The sequence below is a fragment of the Microcebus murinus genome, chromosome 19, assembly GCF_040939455.1.
Source record: "Microcebus murinus isolate Inina chromosome 19, M.murinus_Inina_mat1.0, whole genome shotgun sequence".
Classification (NCBI taxonomy): Eukaryota; Metazoa; Chordata; class Mammalia; order Primates; family Cheirogaleidae; genus Microcebus; species Microcebus murinus.
This window is the reverse complement of record NC_134122.1, coordinates 28,450,955-28,476,474: the sequence shown is the minus strand read 5'-3', so window position 1 is coordinate 28,476,474 and position 25,520 is coordinate 28,450,955. Positions and strand designations below refer to the sequence as shown.

General features: G+C 42.3%; 1 protein-coding gene and 1 pseudogene across 1 annotated transcript in view; one reads left to right on the top strand and one right to left on the bottom strand.

The window, feature by feature from the left end:
* Positions 1–25,520, bottom strand: part of STAG3 (STAG3 cohesin complex component) — a 31,130-nt gene extending 5,610 nt beyond the window's left edge. The window contains exons 1-26 of the mRNA XM_020281407.2: positions 25,404–25,520; positions 19,560–19,656; positions 18,791–18,867; positions 18,295–18,499; positions 17,372–17,523; positions 12,086–12,159; positions 10,463–10,586; positions 9,914–10,012; positions 9,632–9,711; positions 8,935–9,042; positions 8,528–8,642; positions 8,261–8,366; positions 7,983–8,086; positions 7,623–7,715; positions 7,404–7,493; positions 6,942–7,142; positions 6,757–6,827; positions 6,565–6,652; positions 5,994–6,074; positions 5,819–5,911; positions 5,532–5,700; positions 5,282–5,418; positions 4,379–4,480; positions 3,407–3,555; positions 3,073–3,201; positions 2,819–2,976 (exon numbers count right to left, since the gene is read on the bottom strand). Coding sequence (XP_020136996.2) covers positions 2,819–2,976; positions 3,073–3,201; positions 3,407–3,555; positions 4,379–4,480; positions 5,282–5,418; positions 5,532–5,700; positions 5,819–5,911; positions 5,994–6,074; positions 6,565–6,652; positions 6,757–6,827; positions 6,942–7,142; positions 7,404–7,493; positions 7,623–7,715; positions 7,983–8,086; positions 8,261–8,366; positions 8,528–8,642; positions 8,935–9,042; positions 9,632–9,711; positions 9,914–10,012; positions 10,463–10,586; positions 12,086–12,159; positions 17,372–17,523; positions 18,295–18,499; positions 18,791–18,867; positions 19,560–19,656; positions 25,404–25,520 — 3,019 coding nt within the window. The remainder of the gene's footprint in view (positions 1–2,818; positions 2,977–3,072; positions 3,202–3,406; positions 3,556–4,378; positions 4,481–5,281; positions 5,419–5,531; positions 5,701–5,818; positions 5,912–5,993; positions 6,075–6,564; positions 6,653–6,756; positions 6,828–6,941; positions 7,143–7,403; positions 7,494–7,622; positions 7,716–7,982; positions 8,087–8,260; positions 8,367–8,527; positions 8,643–8,934; positions 9,043–9,631; positions 9,712–9,913; positions 10,013–10,462; positions 10,587–12,085; positions 12,160–17,371; positions 17,524–18,294; positions 18,500–18,790; positions 18,868–19,559; positions 19,657–25,403) is intronic.
* LOC142862526 (uncharacterized) lies at positions 2,051–2,213 on the top strand (annotated as a pseudogene).

Sequence of the window (25,520 nt, the reverse complement as noted above, 5' to 3'; positions counted from 1 at the left end):
AATGCTTATTTAAATCTGACCCATTTTTTAAACTCCAGCTTAAATTCTATCTTCTTGGTAAAGCCTTCATAGATCAACTAAACTTAAAGTGATACATTCCTTCTCTGAATTCTATAGCATTCATTTGTACAAGCCCTCAGGCAGTTATCTTTTATTGGTGACTGTTCATAATTCAGATTTTCCTTAAATGCATTTTTCCTCTTTCCTATTAGATGGTAAGCTGCTCAAGAATCTTTCATGGCCTCTAAAAAAACCAACACAGAATCTTGCACATAGTAGGTCCTTAACAAATATTAGTTAATTAAAAGAGTGTTTCCTCGTGGCATAAGATAAAATTTTAGATAGTATACAAAAGACATTAAAAAGAAAACACACCCTACCTCACACCATATGCAAAAATTAACTCAAACTGGATCACAGACTTAAATTTAAGAGCTAAAACTATAAAACTCTTAGGAAAAAACAGAGTAAATCTTTGTGACCTTGGATTAGGCAATGGTTTCTTAAGATATGACACCAAAAGTACAAGCAACAAAAGAAAAAAAATAAAGATTTAATAAAAATTAAGAGCTTTTGTGTTTGGAAGGACACTATCAACAACATAAAAAGACAACCCACAAAAAGGAAGAAAACTTTTGTGTGTCATAAGGAATCCTGTATCTAAAATATATAAAGAACTCTTATAACTCAATAATAAAAAACCAAATATCCCAATTTAAAAATAGCAAAGGATCTGAATAGACATTTCTTCAAAGATAAACAAACTGTCAATCAGCACATGAAAAGATGCTCAGTATCATTAGTCATTAGGGAAATATCAATTTAAACCACCACGAGATACACAGTTGCTAAGAGATGGATAAAATTAAGAAGACAACAACAAGTATTGGTGAGGAAGTAAAGAAACTGGAGCTCCCATACATTGCTGGTGGAATTATAAAGTGGTATAGGCACTTTAGAAAACAGTTTGGTGGTTCCTCAAAAAGTTAAACATAGAGTTACCATATAACCCAGCAATTCTACTCCTAGGCATATTTCAAAAAAAACTGAAAAGCTATGTCCACCCAAAAACTTGTACACAAATGTTTAGCAGCATTATACGTAATAGTCAAAAAATGGAAATAACTCAAATATCAATCAACTGATTAATGGATAAATAAAATATGACATAACCATACAATGGCACAGTACTCCACTACACAAAGGTATGAGGTACTAATATATGCTTAAGCATGGATGAACCTTGAAAACATGGCGATAAATGAAAGGCAGCAGACATAAAAGGTCATATATTGCATGATTACATTTATGTAAAATATATGGAATAAGCAAATCTAGAGACAGAAATTAGATTAGTGCTACCACCTGAGGCTGGGAGGATGGGTAGAGACTGTTAATTGGTTTGTGGTTTCTTTCGAAGTGATGAAAATGTTCTAAGATCAGATAGTGGTGATGGCTGCACAACTTGGTGAATATACCCAAAACCACTTGCGTTCACTTTAAACGTGATTTTTATAGTATGTGAATTATGTTTCAATAAAGCTGTTACATAAAATCCTCTTTTAAAATGTATACTAGAGGCTGGGTGCAGTAGCTCACACCTATAATCCTAGCACTCTGGGAGGCAGAAGCAGGATTGTTTGAGCTCAGGGGAGTTCAAGACCAGCCTGAGCAAGAGCACGACCCTGTTTCTACTAAAAGAATTAGCTGAGTGTGGTGGTGTATGCCTGTAGTCCCACCTACTTGGGAGGCTGAGGCGGGAAGATCACTTGAGCCCGGGAGTTTGAGGTTGCAGTGAGCTGCAATGACACCACTGCACTTTACCCAGGGTGACAGAGCGAGACTGTTTTTACTTAAAAAAGAAAAAAAAAAGTACATACTACCAAATCAAACTGTGATTGCTAGGATGTTATCACTTAATATGAGACTATGTTAAAAAAAAAAGCAAATTAAAGAAAAGAAAAAACTTTAGGTAAATTATAAGACTAGTGATGGTCTAAAGGTAAAACATCATGAAGGTTGTGTAAAAATCTCTAAAATTTGGAAAATAATTGCTTCTCGCCCTTTTGGCTAAGATCAAGTGTAGTATCTGTTCTTATCAGTTCAATATCTGAAAAGAAAAAAATTTGGAAAACAATGGAATACAAGATGTCAAGGAGGCGTACTCTAAATATACAGATTTCTTAGTTTCAATCTGTTTTTGTTTTGTTTTGTTTTGTTTTTTTTGAGACAGAGTCTCACTCTGTTGTCCAGGCTAGAGTGCCATGGTGTCAGCCTAGCTCACAGCAACCTCAAACTCCTGGGCTCAAGCGATTCTCCTGCCTCAGCATCCCAAGTAGCTGGGACTACAGGCACGTGCCACCATGCCTGGCTTTTTTCTATATATTTTTTTAGTTGTCTGGCTAATTTCTTTGTATTTCTAATAAGAGATGGGGTCTCGCTCTTGCTCAGGCTGGTCTCGAACTCCTGAGCTCAAACAATCCACCCACCTTGGCTTCCCAGAGTGCTAGGATTACAGGTATGAGCCACTGCACCCAGCCTCAATCTTTGGTTTTATCATTAGTTTCTTTTTTTTATTTCCTTCCCAGTTCTGTCCCTATCATTAATTTCTGTTTGCTTTTTCACAGAGGTTTGCTATTTTTAGTCAGCTAGATAAACCTTGAAGAAAGTGAATACCCTTAGTGATAATAGATGCTCAATGAAATGTTTTACAAAATAGAAGCCTGAAGGAGGCCAAAGACCATCTGCTGCTTATCTAAGTGGTGGCAATAAAAGCAGCAGCTCTGAGTGCCCTGTTACCACTCACACAGCACCCTACCTTCAAGGCGCCTCTTCTTGGAGCGGGGGTATCCCTGAGGGCTGCCCTCTGCTGTGTTCTCCACAGGGCTAAGAGAGTTGCAGTAGGTGGTGACTGGACCCCAGGGACGGCCAGGTACCTGGGAGACATGCTGCAGGCACTTTTCCAGGTAAGATAGTCTAAAAAAGGGGTGGAATGAAGAGGCTAAAATGGCCACTGGACCCTCACCAGCCCCTTCTTCCTTAACCCACATCTGTATCCACCCACCAACTTACAGCAGCTGCTTGTCCTGATGGAAGAGTCGGGGGGAAAACTCTGCAAGGAGCTCCAGGAACGCAAGATTTGTGGGCTGACAGGACGAGCCAGCTGGAGGAAGCTCAGACAAGGAGAACTTGATGCCTTCCCTTCATTAGGTAGAATTATTTCAGGAAGATAGTCCCTTCCCACTGAAACACCCTGTCCAAGTGTACCCTCTCCCTGACCCTAGCTTGTCTCTGGGAGCATGGCCAGTAACAACCTGATTGCTCCATCTTGACATGCTTTCCCTCCCTCCAAGACCTCACTCCCAGCCTTCCCTATACACACAATCTCCAAACAATACTTCCTTACTTGTGTAGCATGACCACAAGGTCACGGTTCTGCAGCTGCTGGGGTCCAAAGCTCAAGGCAAACCTCCGGGCCAGGTCCCTAATCTCAATGAAGGCTGGAAGTTCACTCAGGCCCTGGGGCCCCTGTTCCTGCAGCAGTTCTGTGTACAGCTGTGTCCAGGAGGCATGGCACATTTGGGAAAGGGAGGAATGGGTGGAAATAGAGAAGCACTGCATTCCATTCTCTGGCGAGATATTCCAAAAGACTTTGGGTCCCATCTACTACTTTTACTCTTTTTTTTTTTTTTTTTTTTTTTTGAGACAAAGTTTCACTCTGACACCTGGCTAGAGTGCAGTGGTGTCACCATAGCTCACTGCAACCTCAAACTCCTGGGCTAAAGCGATATCTTGCCTCAGCCTCCCAAGTAGCTAGGACTACAGGTATGCACCATGACATCCAGCTAATTTTTTTATTTTGTAGTAGAAACGAGGTCTCATTCTTGCTCAGGCTGGTCTTGAACTCCTGAGCTCAAGCAATCCTCATGCCTCAGCCTCCCAGAGTGCTAGGTTTATAGGTGTCAGCCACTGTGTCCCACCTTATTCTGTCTTTCCTCCTAGGATACTGCCCCCAATCCCTGGCCCCTACAGCAGAGAGAGCCTTCACCCCTGCTCTGTAATAATAGCTTAAAACATCTGTAGTAACTGAAGGAAACTGAGACAGAACAGACTAAAAAATAATTAGGAATTCCCTATTACATCTTTATTGGTGCTCCCACATCCTGAAAACTGATTTCTGTGGGGTTGCAGTTGAAACTGCCCGGTCAATTAAAATAATACTTTCTAAAGGTTGGCTAGGTATGAAGGAGCCTGACATTGAAAGTTGAAGTCAAAATAAGAAAATTCCTGCTCTTAAAGTAGCTGAGGGGGACAGAGAGTTGGAGACTACAAGAAGGAAATAGCATGGGTTTGAGGCCCTCTAGGCAGAAGGAAGCACCTGCTTCAGGCTCAACAGCAGGATTCGGGAACAGTGACTACGGTCAATCTGTCGTGCTCTAGTTAATGTTTCCTTGATGATATCACCATAGTCGTTGTAGAACTGAGGAAGAAGAAATAGAGAAGATACTGTTTGACCACTGGAAAAGATTTTGTTTTGTTTCTTCCTTTACATCCCGAATCACATCTCCTTCCCAAAGTGCCTTAGGTAGGAAACATGAATCTAAGCATAAAATAACTCAGACTAGACCTTGTCTCTAACCAATTGGTATAAAACCCCACAAATATCTGAGTTTAGGTAAATAAGTAATGGAAGACACTCTGCCTTGAGCCCTATTCTTGGAGGAGAGCAGTGAGTCTGCCAGTGCACATATCCCCCCGCACTGAAGCCTTCAATATTTGTCTCTCCCCTACTAGAACAGAAGCTCCACAAAATGGGAACTTTTGTCTGTTCATTGCTGTGTCCTTAGCTTCCAGAATGGTGCTTGGAAGATAGGCAGATGCTCAGTAAACAGAGACCAACATGATGGTGGGTGAAGAAACTGAGGTTCGTGTCTAGGCATCTTGTAAAGACTAATCCTCTTCCATTCCTTTTTCCTTCTTATATCATTCCATTCCACAGACTGGGTTTGGAGAAAAAAAAAGATTTCTGGACAGGAAGAATAAGCTATTTCTCTTCCAATGAATGTCTTAACAGCTTTTTCTTCATAATTATTTACTACTCTCTTTTCTTGTCCCTTTATTCTAAATTCCTACTGCTTTTCCCTCCTACTTCTCCTGTAAGCCTTGATACCATCAGATGCCCTGACCTGCCTTTCTGTAGTGCTACAGTGCCTAAAGCAGGCACTGTAAGGTTGTGCTCAAATTGGTCCCCTCTCCTTTACAGTGTAAGGCTTCACTGTACCTTGTTGTAGTGTTTGAAAACATCTGAAGCTGCATCCATCTCCAGCACCCCATAAAGCAACAGCTTACAGAATCCGGCCAAGAGGCGGCGCCGTTGGTGCAGTTGCTCTATCTGTAAATGATCCTCCTGGGAATGACCTGGCTCACATCAAATGCAGAATGCAAGTACAGACTAAGGTCCCTGCCCTATATTCCTGAGCCAGGCCCAAGCCCCACACCCTTCCTGAGCCCCAGGTATAGAGTCCCTGTACCACTGCCCAGGTCTCCAGGCTGGATGAAGACATGGTCCATGAGGAAGCTGGCCAGCTCAGACTGGAGAGTAGCTTCAGGAAAAAAGACAAGAGGCCTAAGGAAATCACGGCCCCCTACAATCATCTGAGGGCTGAAGATGAGAAGCAGATCACTTAATAAGACAAAAGCCTGTTGAGGGAAAATAAAGGATGCTTAAAAGGATAGAATATTACCTACGGTAGAAATGACACAGCCAATTTCTCCTTGGTATTGAGGGGGCACTTGCTCCCACTTGAGTAAACCTCACCTGCTCCTGGATCTTAGGATCCACATCTGAGAGGCAGCTCTGGCAGAGCTCACAGAAGGCCACCATTCTGCCCTTCAAACTCAGCAGCTGCTTCTGTGGGGACAGCAGCTTGAAGGGGAGGAATGAAAACACAGGCTCCTCTACTCCCATGACCCCTTCCCAGACCCATACTCACCTGGGAAGCATCTGATCCAGAAACGTGGGTCAGTGTCCAGAGGATGGAAAAATAGACAATAGTCAAGGCTGGCAGGGTCACCTGTAATAACAAAATGTTAGAAAAATGAGGTTTGGGTCAGGAGAGTGAGAGGCAGGAAAGAGAGAGAGAAAAATGGGGGGGGGGCAGATATACACACACACAGAAGTGAAGAAGACAGAAAATGAGATCTGGGGAGAGACCCAATTCCTTTTCTGTTGGAAAAGAACTGATATCTGGACCAATCTTCAGAGGCTTCTATACTGGGTGGAAATGCTACCTCTCCCTGATTTACTCTAAGTTTTGTAGAATACCTCAATGTAACCTTTGACTCCCAGGAAACCTAACATGATGGCAGTTTTGAGGCACTAGAAGTACAGTCTACCATTCAAGAAAGGAATGGAAGGAGTGACCCCCACCTGATCTTCCTCGTGTATCCACGCCACACTCTGGGACCAGATCCACCTAGGAGACGTGGCTAACTTTGTGTCTAAAGGACACAGGCCTTTAGAAACTCCTCCCCTGCCTCTATATCTCCAGCCCATCTACCTGCCTGGTGAGGAACCTCTCCTGTGTCCATAGCCTTCCGGAGGAGTCGGTAGCATGGCTCGTAGAGCTCCCAGCGAGTCAGGTCATGAGCGCTTTGCAGGGAGAGAGGGAAATGTTACACTGGAACAGAACAAAGGGAACCAACTCCACAGACATCAGCAAACACAGGCAAGGGAAGAGGAGGAAAGCTGCTCACTTGTAGAAGGCAGAGAGGCGCTTCAGGGTGGCTGCCAGACTATACACCTCATCCTCATCTAGGAAGGATGACTGAGGAATAAAGAAGGTCCACAACAGATTTTCTCAAGAACTTCCTGATCCACATTCCCTGCCTTGTGGCCTTCTCCCTCTTTTGGGTTGTCCTGTTGTTCACCCAGCTCCTACCTGCAGCAGCTCTTCGAGTTCCTGCTGGAAGCGGTCGGTCAGCAGATCTACCAGTTGGCTGCGAGCAAAGTCCACCCGGCTGAAGAAAGTGAACTCAGGATTACAGAGCAGGTAGAGGGCATGAGCTCCTGCCTCAAGCACAGCTGGCTCTGCGTGCTTCACCACCACCTCCTGGAGTTGCTGCAAGAACAGCTCCAGGTGCTTAAAGGAAAAAAAGGTAGAAGATGACAGTGTTGGGGGCAGGGGTTAGAACAACTCTTCTGGAGGGGAGTAAAGCTGGGGCAAATAAGGAATAGCGTTCAAAGCATTGAATTTCAAGGATAATGATGCCTAAAGAAAGAAAAGGCTTATTGATTTTTCTGCAACCCAGGTTTCTGAAAAGAACCAGATACTGGTAGTAGAACCTTTGGCCTTAGCAGGCGAGCCACAAGGTATAGGAAATGTATCTTCCTGCCTCCTCACCTTCTCCAAGCGCCCAGTGCAGTAGATGTTGAGGTCAAAGTAGCTGAGAAGCTGGAGCAAGGGCGCAACCTTCTCTGCATCTGCTGAGAACTGTGACAGTTATGGGAGGAAGGACTCATTATTAGCTAACATGTTGCTAATTCCTACTCCCATCCCTCATCAGAGGCCATTGTCCTTTCAGTGCTCATGCCTTCATGGTCAACGGTGGGACAGTACTACCTTGGCCAGGAGCTGGGGTAGCAGAGGGATGAGGTGCTCAGTCAACTTCACTTTGTCATCAGCTTGGGTCTTGCGTTCTTTAAGGGTTAAGCCCTAGAATTAGAGTCACTGTGAAAGTAGGGCAAAAGTACAGAGACATACTGGCCCAGAGGATGTGTATGTGCACCCCTCCTCTGCACAACCTTATCTGCCCAGGAAGGAAAAAAGAATTTGGCAGCTCCCTTCAGATTTCTCTTTTCTGGAAATGGAATTCTTTGAGGGGCAAAAGGAGCACCCTGACCCAGGGCTGGAGGATAAAGATGCACAAGACCTGTCTGGATTAACACTGCTTACCTACCCAGCCCACCCCTCTTGCCGTACCTTCCTCCCAGTGACCCGCCCTACAGGCGGGTGACCCTCTGAAGCTTGCCGGGCACTGGACACAAGGATTTCTATCAGCGTGCTCTCCTGCACGTCGCCCAGGTCTGGGTTGGCAGGAGGATCAAAAACACAGAGTCACAGATTAGCCACCTTCCTTCTCCAAATCCCCCTGACCCAAGCTACCTCTGCTGCCTTTTACAGGTCAAGAAAGAAATCTCTCCTGGTTTCACACTAGGAGGTGAGAAGTCCCTGTCCCCCAGCTACCATGTGGCACGCACTCTGGTCCTTCTCCAGTAGCAGGCTTGTCAGACTCTCCCAGTCCTTCAGCTGAGACCCTGCACAGTCCCACAGGCTGTCTACTAAGTAAGCCGCATGGTTATGGAGCTGCAGAAGAGAGTGCATGGTAAGTTGCCGATGCTACATGAAAATACTCTAGGAAGTGGTTACTGATTAAACATGGCTCTCCCTCCTATAGTGCCTGCCCCCATCTTCTATACTTGTAGGTCTTACGCATGACAGCCAAACATCATCTTTCCATATGTCACCTCACTCTCCACAAAGAAGGACAGCAGAAGGTGGAAGAAAGTCCTCTGGGCACGTGGGCTTCGGCGTCGCTCCCTTTCACCCACTGTTCTTGTCTCACACTCAGGGTAGAAGAGCCTGATACAATGGACATGAAGAAAGGGCGCACTGCCAATCTTACTAGGCATTAAAAAAAAAAAAAAAAAAAAAAAAGAAAGGGCGCAGAATGGGAGGAAATAAGGATTGCAATGATCATCATGGAGGGAAGAAACAGCCAATGAGATGACAAAGGAAAGCCCCAAGGAGTTGAAAATAGAAAGGAGACCCCAGAGACTTTCACAGGAATGGGGAGTCCTGCTGCAGAGCAGCAGATGAGGGAGAGAAAATGACAGAGGATGGTGTTAAAGTGCACAAAAAGAGCCACACTCACTTCCAGTACAGAAATTCTCCCGCAGCAGAGGCTAGGGCTCGATTAGAGGCATACACAACAGGATAGATGCTTTCACAGTCTGGGTCCGTCAGCACCCCTTCCATGTTCCTGCCCACAGAAAAGCAGAAAGAGCATGTAAATATGGATGTTGCCTTCTAGATAACCAAGTCTAGAAATAAAAATCAGCAAAAATATCAAGAATAGGCTGGGAAGATCACTTGAGGCCAGGAGTGCAAGACCAGCCTTAAACATTAAATCATTAAATCATCTCTACAACATTAAATCATCTCTACCAAAATAAAAAATTAGCTGGGTGTGATGCATGTCAGTAGTCCTAGATACAAGGAGGCTGAGGCAGAATTATTGCTTGAGCCCAGGAGTTCAAGCTGCAGTTGGCTATAATGATGACACTGCACTTCAGCCTGGGCAACAGGGCAAGACCTCATCTCCTAAAACAACAACAACAAAAAAGAGGCTGTAACTCACAAAGAACTTGAAAATGAAGAGTGGAAGACAGACCATGGAGAGTTAGAGAGGACAGGAACATTTCCCCCTCAAGAATGACCTTTGTCTTTCAACTTGCTTGTCAGGAAGAGTCAACCTATGATACATGCAGGGACAGGACTCTGGAAGGGCCTGCCTGATGCTGGAAAAGCAAAAGTCTGAGATGGTTGCCGCACCACTTCCCAGGACTCACTTAAGGATAAGTATTAGCAACCTGACAGCCTCCACTGCCACATCGTACTCTCTGTCCATGACCATGGAAACCATCCGGTCCTGCAGAAGGAGAACATTGCTCATTGTACCCATTCCAAAACATCACATTCTCTTAGAATTTGACAGATTCCTAAAAAGAGGGTGTAGAACAGATGCTAGGATAGCTAAAGGTATATGAAAGCAATGGAAATAGAAAGATACAAGGTGGGGAAACAGGAACTACAACAAAGAACCAAGCAAAGGAGCCCCATCCTAGTTTTACCTTGAAGCGGCTGGTGAAGAGCTCCAGGCGTGCAGTCAGGTCCCGATTGCCGTACAGCCCTTTCAGAGCCTTCAAGCACTTCAGACGGACTTCCCGGTGCTATTGAGGAGGGAAAACCGGGAGAAAGGAAGTGAGATTGACTCCTTCTCCACTCCCCTCTTAGATTACTCATTCTGGTCCTGGGTGTCCTCTATACTAATGACTCTGAGATGTCAGAGGCAATCAATAGCTATCTTTCTTCTTAAAAAACAAAAGAATCACAGTAGAATTTACCACTCAGGATGAACAGGCTACCACCTAGCACTTGTTATTATCAATTCATCAGTAACTTTCTTTCATGGTAAAGTCTTTCTCCTCCAACCTCAGGTTTTGAGGCATTTCAGCTCTTGAATATGTCTTCCTCTCGAGTTTTGAGGTTCAGTGCTTTGAAGAGTTGATCCCTGCTCATTAGGTAAAATACCTAAGTGGCAGGACCAGGAAAATGTGAAGGACCTAGAGCAGGGAGAGAATGAGGGGAACAAGAGACTGACTGACTCACTCAATTCCCACCTTATCATGCAGGGTCCAGCCAATATATTTTAAATAGCTGTCAGTGAGGAAAGAGGTACTGTAGTTTTGCATCCAACACCCAATTTCCTCGATGCAGATAGCACGGATCTCAGGAAGGACATCCCTGCACACAGAGAGACAAAGAGACTCATCACCCTCTCTCCAAACTCATTTTCCATCCTACCAGATAGCTATAGCTCCCTCTCACTGAAGCATTTATTTTATTGATGAAATACCATGTTCCATGCCTTTTATTTCCTCCTCCCAGTATTACATAAAAGTAAACATTTTCTTTCTTTATGAGATGATGTGTCTATGTTGCCCAGGCTGACCTTGAACTCCTGGGCTCAAGGGATCCTTCCACCTCAACCTCTTGAGTAACTGGGACTATAAGTGTGCCACCACACCCAGTTGGTAAACATTTTTTATCTGTAACCACCCTTTAAAATAGTTGAACCAAGCTTGTACAACCTTATTCTCCACAACCTTTTTAAAAATTGATTTTTAAAGTTCATTTAACTGTTGGACAAACTGTGTATTTTCATTTTATTTTATTTTATTTTATTTTATTATTATTTTTTTTTTTTGGAGACAGAGTCTCGCTTTCTTGCCTAGGCGAGAGTGAGTGCCGTGGCGTCAGCCTAGCTCACAGCAACCTCAGACTCCTGGGCTCAAGCGATCCTCCTGCCTCAGCCTCCCGAGTAGCTGGGACTACAGGCACGAGCCACCATGCCCGGCTGATTTTTTTTATATTATATATATTAGTTGGCCAATTAATTTCTTTCTATTTTTATGGTAGAGACGGGGTCTCGCTCAGGCTGGTTTTGAACTCCTGACCTTGAGCAATCCGCCCGCCTCGGCCTCCCAGAGTGCTAGGATTACAGGCGTGAGCCACCGCGCCCGGCCATTTTATTTTTTTAATAATAGTTGTCTCAAGAATGCGTGTGTGTTTTAATTCCATTTTAAGAAAAGGTTAAATGAGGCCAGACAGGAGGACTGCTTGAAGCCAGGAGTTGGAGGCTGCAGTGAGTTGTGATTGCACTACTGTACTTCACCTTGGGCCACAGAGCATGACCTTGTCTCTAAAAACAACAACAAAAACAAGAGAAGGTTAAATCAGCTGAAAAGTTCTAGAAAGGCAAAAGTTGAGATCTAGGTAAGAGTGAGAAACAACTAGAGATACTCTTAAACTAATTCTATCAGTTCTTTAAACAGTATAAACACCCCTGGCCCTGTATCCTGAGCCAGGAAAAGGTTTGCTAAGCTGCATACACTCTACAGGCAAGCTCTACCTTTAGGTTCTATGCTCTTATCCTCTCAAGTCTCCAACTCCAGAAACACTGTAGGGGGAGGGAGATTGTGGGGGCAAATCTTGGGCAAAGCTAGAGGGAGAGACTATTTAGCAATGCCTTATACTCTTATTTTCTCCCAGAAAAGTTTACCAGATCCTTTGTAAGTAAGGATAAACTAAACCTACTAATCTGAAACATTTGTTGATAGAGTTTTTGCTCCAGCTGCATTAGCTCTGGGACTAACCAAATAATTGGGGTGGGAGGGGCACTTATCACTTCCACCGACTCTAAAACCAAACACCAGCTGCTTCAGAGAATCCCATTAACTCACCTGTACCGATGTACAAAGACACCCCTGAAGAGGGCATTCATCATTCCCTCAATTTCCTCTTGATGCTCTTGGAGCTGGAGGACAGGGAAGAACAGGTCAATCTCTTTTGTATCCCAATAGCCTAAGATATACAGAAAAGTACAGCTTCTACCTACTTCCTACTTATTATAGGACATACCCCTGGTATCCTATGTTCTCTTTTAAACCTTCTATTCTGGAAGAAGCTGTAGAGTCAACTAATGCCTCAGAAGTTTCTTTGTATTCTGAAAAAATAATATCCCCTCTTTGTGTGGTTATTCTGACTCTTCAGAAGCCCTAGCTGGTAGTTACAGAGACACACCTTATTTTATCACACTCCATTATATTGTGCTTCACAGATACTCCATTTTTTATAAATTGAAGGTCTGTGGCAACCTTGTGTTGAACATTTCTATTACCACCAGTTTTCTAATAGCATGTGCTCACTCTGTGTCTCTGTCACATTTCAGTAATTCTCGCAATATTTCCAACTTTTTCATTCTTATGATATCTGTTATGATGATCTGTGATTTTTAATGTTACTATTGTAATTTTTTTGGAGAACCAGAAATTGCACCAGTTCAAGATGGCAAACTTAATTGATAAATGTTGTACATACTCTGCTCCACCAATAAGCCATTATTCCCCTCTTCCTCTCATTGGGCCTCCCTATTCCATGAGACACAACAATATTGAAATTAGGTCAATTAATAACCCTACAATGGCCTCTAAGTGTTCATCAGTGAAAAGGAAGAGTCACATGTCTCTCACTTTAAATCAAAAAATAGAAATAATACTCGTATAGTGAGGAAAGCATGTCAAAAGCCAGAATAGGGCCAGGTGCAGTGGCTCACATCTATAATCCTAGCACTCTGGGAGGCCAAGGCGGGAGGATTGCTCGAGCTCAGGAGTTTGAGACCAGCCTGAGCAAGAGCGAGACCCCATCTCTACCAAAAATAGAAAAAATTAGCCCAGCATCATGGCACATACCTGTTGTCCCAGCTACTTGGGAGTCTGAGGCAGGAGGATGGGTTGAACCCAGGAGTTTGAGATTGCAGTGAGCTAAGATGACACCACTGCACTCTAGCCAGGGCAACATAGTGAGACTGTCCAAATAAAGAAAGCCAGAATAGGCTGAAAGCTAGGACTTCTGCACCAAATGAAAGCAAAAGAAAATTTCTTGATAGAAATTAAAAGTGCCACTGCAGTGAACACATAAATGATACGAAAGCAAAACTGTCTTATTGCTGATGGGGGGAAAGTTTTAGTGGTCTGGATAGAAGTTAAACCAGCTACAACATTCCCTTAAGCTAAAGCCTAATCAAGAGGAAGGTCCTAACTCTCTTCAATTCTATGAAGGCTGAGAGAGGTGAGGAAGCTGCAGAAGCAAAGTTTGAAGCTAGCAGAAGTTGGTTCATGAGGCTTAAGGAAAAAAGCTGTCTCTATAACATAAAAGTGAAGCAGTAAGTGCTGATGTAGAAGCTGCAGCAAGTTACCCAGAAGATCTTCCCCATCCATGAAGGTGATAACACTAAATAACAGATTTTCAATGTAGATGAAACAGACTTCTATTGGAAGAAGATTCCATCTAGGACTTTCATAGCTAGAGAGGAAAAGTCAATACCTGGCCTCAAAACTTCAAAGGACAGGCTGACTCTCTTATTAGGGGCTAATGCAGCTGATGACTAAGTTGAAGCCAATACTCATTTACCATTCCAAAAGTCCTAGGGCCCTTAAGAATTATGCTAAATCTCTGCCTGGGCTCTATAAAAGGAATAATAAACCCTAGATGACAGCACATATGTGCATTCCATAGACAGTATGATCTACTGAATATTTTTTGTTTGTTTTTGTTATTTTTTTGAGACAGCGTCTAGCTCTGTCTTCTGTGCTAGAGTGTAGTGGCATTGTCATAGCTCACTGCCACCTCAAATTCCTGGGTTCAACTGATCCTCCTGCCTCAGCCTCCCGAGGAGCTGGGACTACAGGCATGCGCCACCCTGCCTGGCTAATTTTTCTATTTTTTTGTAGAGACAGGGTCTTGCTCCTGCTTAGGGTGGTCTCAAGCTCCTGGCTCAAGTGATCCTCCTGCCTCAGCCTCCCAGAGTGCTAGGATTATAGGCATGAGGCACCTCACCTGACCTACTAAATATTTTTAGCCCACTGTTGACACCTACTGCTTAGGAAAAAAAGATTCCTTTCAAAAGAGTATTGCTGGCCGGGCGCGGTGGCTCACGCCTGTAATCCTAGCTCTCTGGGAGGCCGAGGCGGGCGGATTGCTCAAGGTCAGGAGTTCGAAACCAGCCTGAGCAAGAGCGAGACCTCGTCTCTACTATAAATAGAAAGAAATTAATTGGCCAACTAATATATATAGAAAAAATTAGCCGGGCATGGTGGCGCATGCCTGTAGTCCCAGCTACTCGGGAGGCTGAGGCAGGAGGATCGCTTGAGCCCAGGAGTTTGAGGTTGCTATGAGCTAGGCTGATGCCACGGCACTCACTCTAGCCTGGGCAACAAGTGAGACTCTGTCTCAAAAAAAAAAAAAAAAAAAAAGAGTATTGCTCAATAACAATGCACATGGTCACTCAAGAGCTCTGATGAAGATGTACAAGGAGATGAATGTTATTTTCATGCCTGCTAACATAACATTCATTCTGCAACCCATAGACCAAGGAGTAATTTCAACTTTCAAGTCTCATTATTTAAGAAACACATTTCATAAGACTTTAGTTGCCATAGATAGTGGTTCCTTTGATGGATCCGAGCAAAGTCAATTAAAAACCTTCTGGAAAGTATTCACCATTCCAGATGCCATTACGGACACTTGTGATTCATGGAAGGAGGTCAAAATATCTACATTAACAGGAATTTGGAAGAGTTGACTCCAATCCTCATGGATGACTTTGAGGGTTTGAAGAATTCAATGGAAGAAGCCTCTGCAGATGTGATGTAAACAGTAAGAGAACCAGAATTAGAAATGAAGCTTGAAGACGTGATTAAATTGCTGCAACCTCAGGCTGGAACTCCAATGAATAAAGAGTTGCTTCTTATGGATAAGCAAAGAAAAGTGGTTTTTTTTTGTTTTTTTTTTAGACACAGTCTCGCTTTGTTTCCCAGGGTAGAGTGAGTGCCATAGCGTCAGCCTAGCCCACAGCAACCTCAGACTCCTGGGCTCAAGAGATCCTTCTGCCTCAGCCTCCTGAGTAGCTGGGACTACAGGCATGCACCACCATGCCCGGCTAATTTTTTCTATATGTATTATTTGGCCAATTAATTTCTTTCTATTTTATAGTAGAGACAGGGTCTCGCTGTTGCTCAGGCTGGTTTCGAACTCCTGACCTCGAGCAATCCGCCCACCTCGGCCTCCCAGAGTGCTAGGATTACAGGCGTGAGCCACCGTGCCTGGCCAGAAAAGTGGTTTTTTGAAATGGAATCTACTTCTGTTAAAGATGCTATGAACGTTGTTGAAATGACAATAAAAGATTTAAAACATTACATAAACTTAGTTGCTACAGCAGCAGCAAGGTTTGAGAGGATTGACTTCAGTTCTAAAAGAAGTTCCACTGTGGGTAAGATGCTATCAAAACAGCACTGCATGCTACAGAAGTATTGTCTGTGAAAGGAAGAGTCAACAGATGCAGAAAACTTCACTGTTGTCGTATTTAAAGAAATTACCTTGCGTCGAGTATCTCCAGAAGAAAGAAAGAATAAAAAAAAATAAAAATAAAAAAAAATAAAGAAATTACCACAGCCACCCCAACCTTCAGCTACTGTCACCCTAGTCAGTCAGCAGCCATGCACATTAAGGCAAGATCTTCCACTAGCAAAAAGATTGGAACTCACTGAAGGCTCAGATGATCCTTAGCATTCTTTAGAAATAAAGCATTTTAAATTAAGATATATATATTGTTTTCTTAAGAAATAATGCCACTGCACACTTAATAGACTACACAGGGGTCCTCAAACTTTTTAAATAGGGGGCCAGTTCACTGTCCCTCAGACTGTTGGAGGGCCGGACTATAGTTTAAAAAAAACTATGAACAAATTCCTATGCACACTGCACATATGTTATTTTGAAGTAAAAAAACAAATGGGCAAAAACACCCACATGTGGCCCATGGGCCATAGTTTGAGGACGCCTGGACTAAGGAAACACTACCCTAAAAGGATGGATGGAAATAAGAGTAACTCTCAGGGAAGCAGAGTGAAAGAAAGATTCAAGGGCCTATATACATTTTATAAGTGGAAAGAAGAAAACAGTGCAGAGAGAGAAATTAAAGGTAAAATGAGGGAATAACTGATGAAGCAAGAGACCAGAAAAGAAAAAAAAAAAAGATTCACACTAGTGTACACAATTTAAAATCCAGGACAGACCCATTAGTATACATAAGCTTTTAAGATCAACCTGACAATGAAAATAGTAAAAGAGAACGAGGGAAGTAGAATGGAGGAGATCTTTTGTGAGGGCTGGGGAAAGAGCCAAATGATACAGTTAGACTTGGTGAGTCCTGCCAACCTCATGGAGTAGGGGGTGTCTCAGTAATGAGAGTGGGGAGAAAACATCAGTGTGTTAGTCTCATGATAGACCCAGCTGTTTGAAGCTTTATGTCTTTCAGTGGTCTCCTGTAAGTTTGAAAGGAAACAACACAAATACCTACTATGATCCAGGCTCAGTAATTTACTCATTATCTTATTTAATCTTCACAAAAAGGTGAAATTATCCCTTTTCAAAGAAAAGGAAACTGAAGCTTAGAGAGGTTACATAAGGCCATGGAGCCAGTAGGTAAACAGAACAAAATTCAAACCCAGGAGTCACTGGGAAGCCTATGTTCTTTCCATTCATTGAAAACTTGGCCTTCCTTGTCAGTGCCTAGCCTTCAGTACTCCTGCGCCATACAAGACTAACTTATACACTACATACTCAACAAGAAAGTCAAAACTTAATTCCTTTCATGACAGGCAGGTACAGTGCTTAAAACACTTCTCCTGATGAGTATTTACAAAGGGAAACTGATCAAAAGTGGAATTACAGAGAACTCTAATTTAGACATGATTTATTGAGCCCACAACCCAGAAACAAGATGAATGTGCAATGAGCTCTGACAGGATGAGTCCATGAAACTATTACCACACTCTGATATTCATGATCTGAAGGTTGCCTGGGGCCTTTGCCTTACTGAGTAGCGCCAGGGTCAGATCAGGAAGTCTGTAGTAGCAGTGGTCAGAAGCTGGGAAAGAGAAAGAGAAGAAGCAGGAAACACTCCTCACCTCTTTTCTTTTCTCCAACAGGCTCTCCAGCCGCTCAGGTGCTCTCTGCCCTGGCCCCTTGTTTCGTTCAGCCTCGTACTGACGTTGATTGTTGTCTTTGTGCAGACTCAGTTGGAGGGCAACTCTTACCAGGGAGGTCATCAGTTTCATGGCTGAGTGTGAGGAAAACCAAGACAAAGAAATCATTACTTAAGTCAGAGGAGGGAGGACAGGTTTAAAACAGAAGGAAAAAAGGGCAGTAAAAATGAGAAACTGGAGTATGGTGACCTGAGATCCTAAGATTGCCTGTCCTGGAGTGGACTTTCTCCCTCTGAACTCTTTTGGCCTTTCTTTAACCCTTAGCATAGTCCCAGTGGTGAGCTATGAGAATAATGTTAAGGCTGCAAATTCTTAATATGATTCACCCCTTTTCCAAATTCCACTAGTGAGAAGCTGGATTAAGGTTTGGGATAAAAGGTACATGGCCTTGGCCAGGCGTGGTGGCTCACGCCTGTAATCCTAGTACTCTGGGAGGCTAAGGCAGGCTGATTGCTCGAGGTCAGGAGTTCAAAACTAGCCTGAGCAAGAGCAAGATCCCGTCTCTACTATAAATAGAAAGAAATTAATTGGCCAACTAACATATATATAGAAAAAATTAGCCAGGTATGGTGGCGTATGCCTGTAGTCCCAGCTACTCAGGAGGGTGAGGCATCAGGATTGCTTGAGCCCAGGAGTTTGAGGTTGCTGTGAGCTAGGCTGATGCCACAGTACTCACTCTAGCATGGGCAACAAAGTGAGACTCTGTCTCAAAAAAAAAAAAAAGGTACATGGCCTTAAAGTAAAGAGCTAAGATGAGGGTAGGAAAGAAGATGTAGAACTGGAGAACAGAGGGAAGTCCTACCAATCCCCAGGAGAATGTCCATAGAGTAAAAACAAGTGCTCACCAGCAAGGGTGCTAGTGTGGCGGAAGGCACGAACTTGGGAGTCTGAGAGGCCGGTGAGAAGGGATATGAGGTTGTCCATAGGGAAGCCATCATAGAGGAGGCTGTACTGGCATTGATAGACCAACGTCTTCACAAACTCACAGAAGCTGCCCTGGAACTTCTTCCACGATGGACCTGGAGCGGTCAGGGGGTAATCCCCTGAGACCTACAGAAGTGTTTAAGAAAAGGATGGCAAGCTATTACCAGGTCCATTAACCCATAGGGGCTTGGATATCAACAGTATAGTAAAAATGTATCCCCGTTATACGTCATTTCCTGTTATTATCCCCAATTCTACAGGCATATTCAAGTAATATCTAAGGGTCCCTTTTACCCCTAAGAGATAGAACTCCTCCTCCTAAAAGCAACCCTATTTCCAAGAACCAGAAAGAAGGGGGTGATAGTCCTTGTGTTTTAAAATAAGAGGGGCAAGAGGATCCTGGTCATCTTCCTCCACCTCATTAAACTGTTCTGTTAGGTGTTGGATGATCTCTGAGTTGGACATCTTCGTGAACATCTCGGGGGTCACAGTGCCTGAAGAATGGAGAAGATAAGGTCTTTATAAGGAAAGTGAAGGACACTGTGATTATTTACAGACACATGTGAAGAAGAGAAAGAGAACATATTTAAAAGAGCTTAGGTGGAGAATCAGAAGACCTGAATCCCAGTCATGTCATAAGTCTGCCACTAACCTGCTATAAGACAACTTCTCTAGATAACCCAAAGGAATCAAGCAGTAGAAAATTGTGGTTTAAAAATATAACCCAAACAAAAAACAAATAAAAGTAGGACAGATGCTGGATTCTTATATAATACAACCTGACTGAGACTATCTGCCTTAATAAATTAAGCCATGGCATCTGGAGATCTAGGGGTACCACAGTTTCAGAGAAATATGGGCAAAGTGGCTAAAAAAATAAAAGATTATTTCATCTGGAAAGACTAAAAGGTGCCTGAAAGTCCATTTTCAAATCTGTAAATGTCATTATTATTGCATATGCACGATTAGTTATTTTTCCCCAAAGGGCCTTAAAGCCAACCAACATAGTTCCTCCTGGATCACTTCCTTTATCTACCAATGAAAAATGTTAAATAGGTTAAAGTTTTCTGATGCTTTACCTTTTCCCTTTACTTAGGAAATGTCTAATCCTCATCTAAATGGAGTAAGAATTTCACAACATTGGAGCCAAAGACTGGGGATTAGAAAGGGAAAGGAGTTTCCTCACCTTTACATCCACAAGATCGGATGAAAAAGTTAATTAGCTCCAGGAATCCTGCATCCTGGTCTTGCTTGTAGTTATCCAGCCACTCATCTACCAAAGACTAGGGAAAAAATGTGGATGATTTCTATTTCTGGCAATAAGACAGAATATAAATCCTGTATGATCTTCCCAACAGATGTATCTGAACTTCTGATTAAAATATTAAAAGCAGAGCCAGATACTGTGGCTTACACTTGTAATCCCAGCTACTCAGGAAGTTGAGGTGAGAGGATTGCTTGACCTAGGAGTTCGAGACTAGCCTGGGCAACATAGCAAAACCTTGTCTCTACAAAATTTTTTTAAAAAATTAGCCAGGTATGGTGCCATGTGCCTGTAGTCCCAGCTACTTGGGAGGCTGAGGTGGGAACATCACTTGAGCCCAGAAGTTTAAGGCTACAGTGAACTATGACTGTGCCACTGCACTCCAGCCAGGGCAACAGAGAAAGACTCTATCTCTAAAATAAATAAATTGATAAACTATTCAAAATATCTTTTAAAATGTATTGCTGAAAGGTAGAATTCCATATAGGCCAAAAATGAGGTGAAGGTACCAATCCTGGGAGGTAAGCAAGCTGACTTTTGCCCTGAGGGTTTCATTAAACCCTAGGGACCCTGACTTTGTGTCAGGATGGCTGCATGGAGTGCAGAGTATAAGAGATAGAGCCTAAAGTTTTTCCAAGAGTAGTTCAAGAAGAGGTGCCTACAATAAAGCTGGGTCCTGCAAAGAGTCACATCCTCAAGGAAACAAGAATGAAAAATAAACCTAAAGAGCAGACAACAATAGCAAGAAAACTAGCTTGTTATGATCTCAGTGTGGGTGAATAGAAAAAAAGAATTCTCCCTTGGGAATTCATAACCATATCTAGCCCCCATGTCTGGATTTGCAGTCAAGAGTCACGCTACATATATGATCAGAATAATCTCAATCAGAAAATTTAATTAAAAGTGAATCTGGAGTATCCTCAGGCAACTGCCAGAAGTAAATGCAGATTCCTCTCTTAAAAACCCACTTTTGTGGGGAAGGGTGCAAAAAAAACCCCACGGTTAGCCTAGGCCCCAAAGAATTCCAACACATAAGAATACCAGGCAGAATAAGCGGCTCACAGTAAAACCCACTAAAATATATAAAGAAACAAGGCACTGACAGCATAATTATATTCATAAAGACTAGACAATAACGCTATCACAGACTATAAAATAACCATGTTTAATATAATTAAAGAAATAAAAGAGACATCTGAAAGTAGAAGCACTCAAATTTGAAACACTCAAATTTGAAAATGGGCCAAATAAAATTTACAGAAGTGAAGAATATAATAAACAAAATTTTTAAATTCAATGGAAGGATTAAAAGCACACTGGACACAGAACAAAAGATGAGAGTGAACTGAAGTTGAGTCAAGGAAATTATCCAAAATGTAACCCAGAGAGATTAGCACGTGAAAATAATGAAAGAGATATTAAGACACATGAAGGCTGGGCATGGTAGCTCACACCTGTAATCCCAGCACTTTGGGAGGTCGAAACAGGAGGACTGCTTGAGGACAGGAGTTTAAGATGAGCCTGGCAACACAGCGAGACCCTGTATATACAAAATATTAAAAAATTAGCTGGGTGCAGTGGCATGCACCTGTAGTCCCAGCTACTTGGAAGGTTAAGGAGAGAGGATCGCCTGAGCCAAGATGTTCAAGGTTGCAATGAGCTATGATAATACCACTGCACTCGAACCTGGGTGATAGAGTGAGACTCTGTCTCTTTAAAAAAAAAAAGAAAGAAAAGAAAGAAAGAATAAAGTGAGCAGCTCTAATGATGTCCAACTGAATTCCAGAAGATAACAAAATGAGAAAGAGGCAGTATTTGAAAAGAATTTTCCATACATACTTGTTGAAAGACACCAAACTAGAGTCAGGAAGCTAATGGATCTCAAATATGACAAATAAAAAGGGAATTCACAACTATTTGCATCCTTATAACATCAGAACAAAAGTAAAAAAAAGTCGTGAAAACAGTCAAAGCAAAAGAAGAGATTACTTACAAAGAGTGGGCATTTAACACTTACAAACTAAAACATTTACAAACATTTACAAACAAGATCTGCACACATACATTAGCCTCTAGCCATGTGTAACTATTAAAATTAAGTCAGGGCCGGTGTGGTGGCTCATGCCTGTAATCCTAGCACTCTGGGAGGTTGAAGCGGGAGGATCGTTCAAGGTCAGGAGTTTGAAACCAGCCTGAGCAAGAGTGAGACCCTGTCTCTACTAAAAATAGAAAGAAATTAATTGGCCAACTAAAAACATATATATATATATATAATTAGCCATAAAATTTTATATATATATATAAAATTAGCATGGTGGCACATGCCCATAGTCCCAGCTACTCAGAAGGCTGAGGTAGGGGATCCCTTGAGCCCAGGAGTTTGAGGTTGCTGTGAGCTAGGCTGACCCCATGGCACTCTAGCCCAAGCAACAAAGTGAGACTCTGTCTCAAAAAAAAAAAAAATATTAAGTCAGGCCAGGCATGTGGTTCATGCCTGTAGTCCTAGCACTTTGAGAGGCTGAGGCAGGAGGATCACTTAAGGTAAGGAGTTGGAGACCAGCTTGAGCAACATATTGAGAGCCCGTCTCTATAAAAAAATTAAATCAAGTAAAAATTTAAAATCCAGTTCCTCAGTCCACCAACCACATTTCAAGCGCTCAACAGTCACATATGGCTAGTGGATACTGCAGTAGACACTGATATAAAACATTTTCATCATTAGAAAATGTTACATTGGACAGCACTAAATTAGACTGATAGATCATTTTCAGCAGCAATAAGGGAAGGTGGAAGGTAACAGAATAATCTCTTAAATGTGCTGGGGGTAAAAATGTCATCTTAGAATTCCATATCCAGAAAACTATCTTTCAAGGACAAGAGTAAAAGACATTTTTATACATGCAAAAACTTGAAGAGTTTATTAATAAACCATCTAAAGGATGGTTTATGACAGAAAGAACGATTCTGCATACAAGATTTGAGATTCAAGAAAGGATGAATAAAAAAATGATAAATATCTAGATGAGTATAAACAAACATTGTATAAAACAATAAGGTCTAATTTGTTGGGGAAGTGAAAGGGGAAGGGACTAGACAGAACTAAATTAGAGTTAAAATGTCCATGGGTCCTTGCAGAAGACAGAAATCCAGAAACAAGTAAGCGGGGGCCGGGAGCGGTGGCTCACGCCTGTAATCCTAGCACTCTGGGAGGCTGAGGCGGGCAGATCGCTCAAGGTCAGGAGTTTGAAACCAAGAACAAGCAAGCAAAGGGAAAAAAGAAATGGCAAAATAAAGTGAAGCACATAATGTTAGAAATAAATCTATCAGTATTTTATTTATAAACAAATAAAATCTCTAAAGAACAGATTGGGGGCCGGGCACAGTGGCTCACGCCTGTAATCCTAGCTCTCTGGGAGGCCGAGGCGGGCGGATTGCTCAAGGTCAGGAGTTCAAAACCAGCCTGAGCAAGAGCGAGACCCCGTCTCTACTATAAATAGAAAAAAATTAATTGGCCAACTAATATATATATAAAAAATGAGCCGGGCATGGTGGCGCATGCCTGTAGTCCCAGCTACCCGGGAGGCTGAGGCAGAAGGATCGCTTGAGCCCAGGAGTTTGAGGTTGCTGTGAGCTAGGCTAACGCCATGGCACTCACTCTAGCCTGGACAACAAAGCAAGACTCTGTCTCAAAAAAAAAAAAAATTAAAAATTAAAAAAAAAAAAAAAAAAAGAACAGATTGGTAGAATGGACTAAAGAACATAATCCAGATATAAGCTATATGCCATAGATCCCAAACATACACAAAAAGATTAGAAGTAAAGAAATAGAGACCAGGCAAATATTAACCAAAAGTAAAGCTCATATATCATATACTATGAGCTCATAAAGCTCACAGTAAAAGCTCATATATTAAAGCAGATATATTACTATTTTAAAAAACAGTATTTTTGAAGAAGGGTCAGTAACAATGAGCAGTTTGATTTACCAGGAAGCTATAACCATTCTAAACCCAATGCAACTAACAAAGCTTTAAAATATTTAAGGTAAATATGGGCTTGAATACAAATAGAGTAAGTGAAAATGCCATCTTCACACTTCTCTCTGTAACTGATATATCAAACATACAAAAACAGAAATATCATATTAGTACCACATTTAACACTTTTGATCTCACCCAAGAGAACACTGTACTCCACAACTGTCAAACACACATCCTCTTCAAGCACCTGTGCAACAGTTTTGGAAACTGACTAAACACTAGGTCATAAAGCTAAGTCTCCCTAAATTTCAAAGACCATATTCTCTGACTACAATGCATTAAATTAGAAATCAAATAACAAGGCCAGTGCAATGGCTCATGCCTGTAATCTTAGCACTTTGGGGGGCAACACAGCCAAGACCTCATCTCTACAAAAAATAGAAAAATTACTGAGGCATGGTGGCATGTGCCTGCTACTTGGGAGGCTGAGGCAGGAGGATTGCACGAGCTCAGGAGTTTGAGGTTTTAGTGAGCTATGCTCATGCCACTGTCATTATCCCCAAGAGAGGAGGTGAGGGAAGGGGAAGGGAGGAGATAAAAAGGAAAAAGGAAAGGCAAGAGAGGAGAAAAAGGAGAAAAAGGAGACAGGAAAGAGGAAAGAAAAGAAATCAAATAACAAAATTAGAACTAGCAAAATTTCTTATGTTTTAAAATTTCCAAAAGCTATAAAAATCTATATTACATATCAATGTGGATAAACCTCAAACAATGCTAACTGAAATAATTAAGTCACAGAAGACTAAAGAATAGATTCATTTATATAAATTAAAGAGCACATTCACTGATGATTAACATCATAATAAAAGACAAGAGAATAATTATTAAAAATTCACTCTAGTGGTTATCTCTGGGTGTTAAGGGGACTGTGAGGTATGGTGGAAGAAGATACACCAAGGGCTTACCTCATGTCTTGAGATAGGGCTAGAGATCTAGGTGATCATTTTTATTTTGTAAGCTACACATAAGCTTTAAACACTTTTGGGTAACAGAATTGCAATTATAGAAAACAAAATTTGGGGAGGGAAAAAAGAATTAGGTATATTGTCAAGGTGGAGCTAATAAATCGCAACGGTAAAAAACGGTCCCACCCATATCCAAGTTTCCTTCCTTGGTCATCCAATGCCTCTTCTAGCCTCCTTCATCAATCAATAAAGGCAGAATCACTTCTGTTATGTAATATCTTTAGGAAAACAACATTCTTATCCAAGGTGTCCCTTGTATCACTCCAAGGATTCATGGTCTTATCTTTCTTGATACAGGTTATGCTCACTAAAATGTCCACATCAAATTAAGTGTGTAGACACGTGTCCTTATCTTTCTGCCTTACAAAGGGTGAGATGATATCAAGAGAAACAAGCCGGGCGCGGTGGCTCACGCCTGTAATCCTAGCTCTCTGGGAGGCTGAGGCGGGCGGATTGCTCGAGGTCAGGAGTTCGAAACCAGCCTGAGCAAGAGCGAGACCCCGTCTCTACTATAAAAATAGAAAGAAATTAATTGGCCAACTAATATATATAGAAAAAATTAGCCGGGCATGGTGGCACATGCCTGTAGTCCCAGCTACTCGGGAGGCTGAGGCAGAAGGATTGCTTGAGCCCAGGAGTTTGAGGTTGCTGTGAGCTAGGCTGACACCACGGCACTCACTCTAGCCTGGGCAACAAAGCGAGACTCTGTCTCAAAAAAAAAAAAAAAAAAAAAAGAGAAACAGAGGTGAGACATACTGCTTTACCTGCATGTCACTTTTGGCAGTTTTCACAGCATCAAAGAGATAGTTGGCTGGTGGCTCTGACTCTTTCCAGCCATGACCATGTACCATTCGAGACCCCTTCTTAGGATGTTTTGCCAT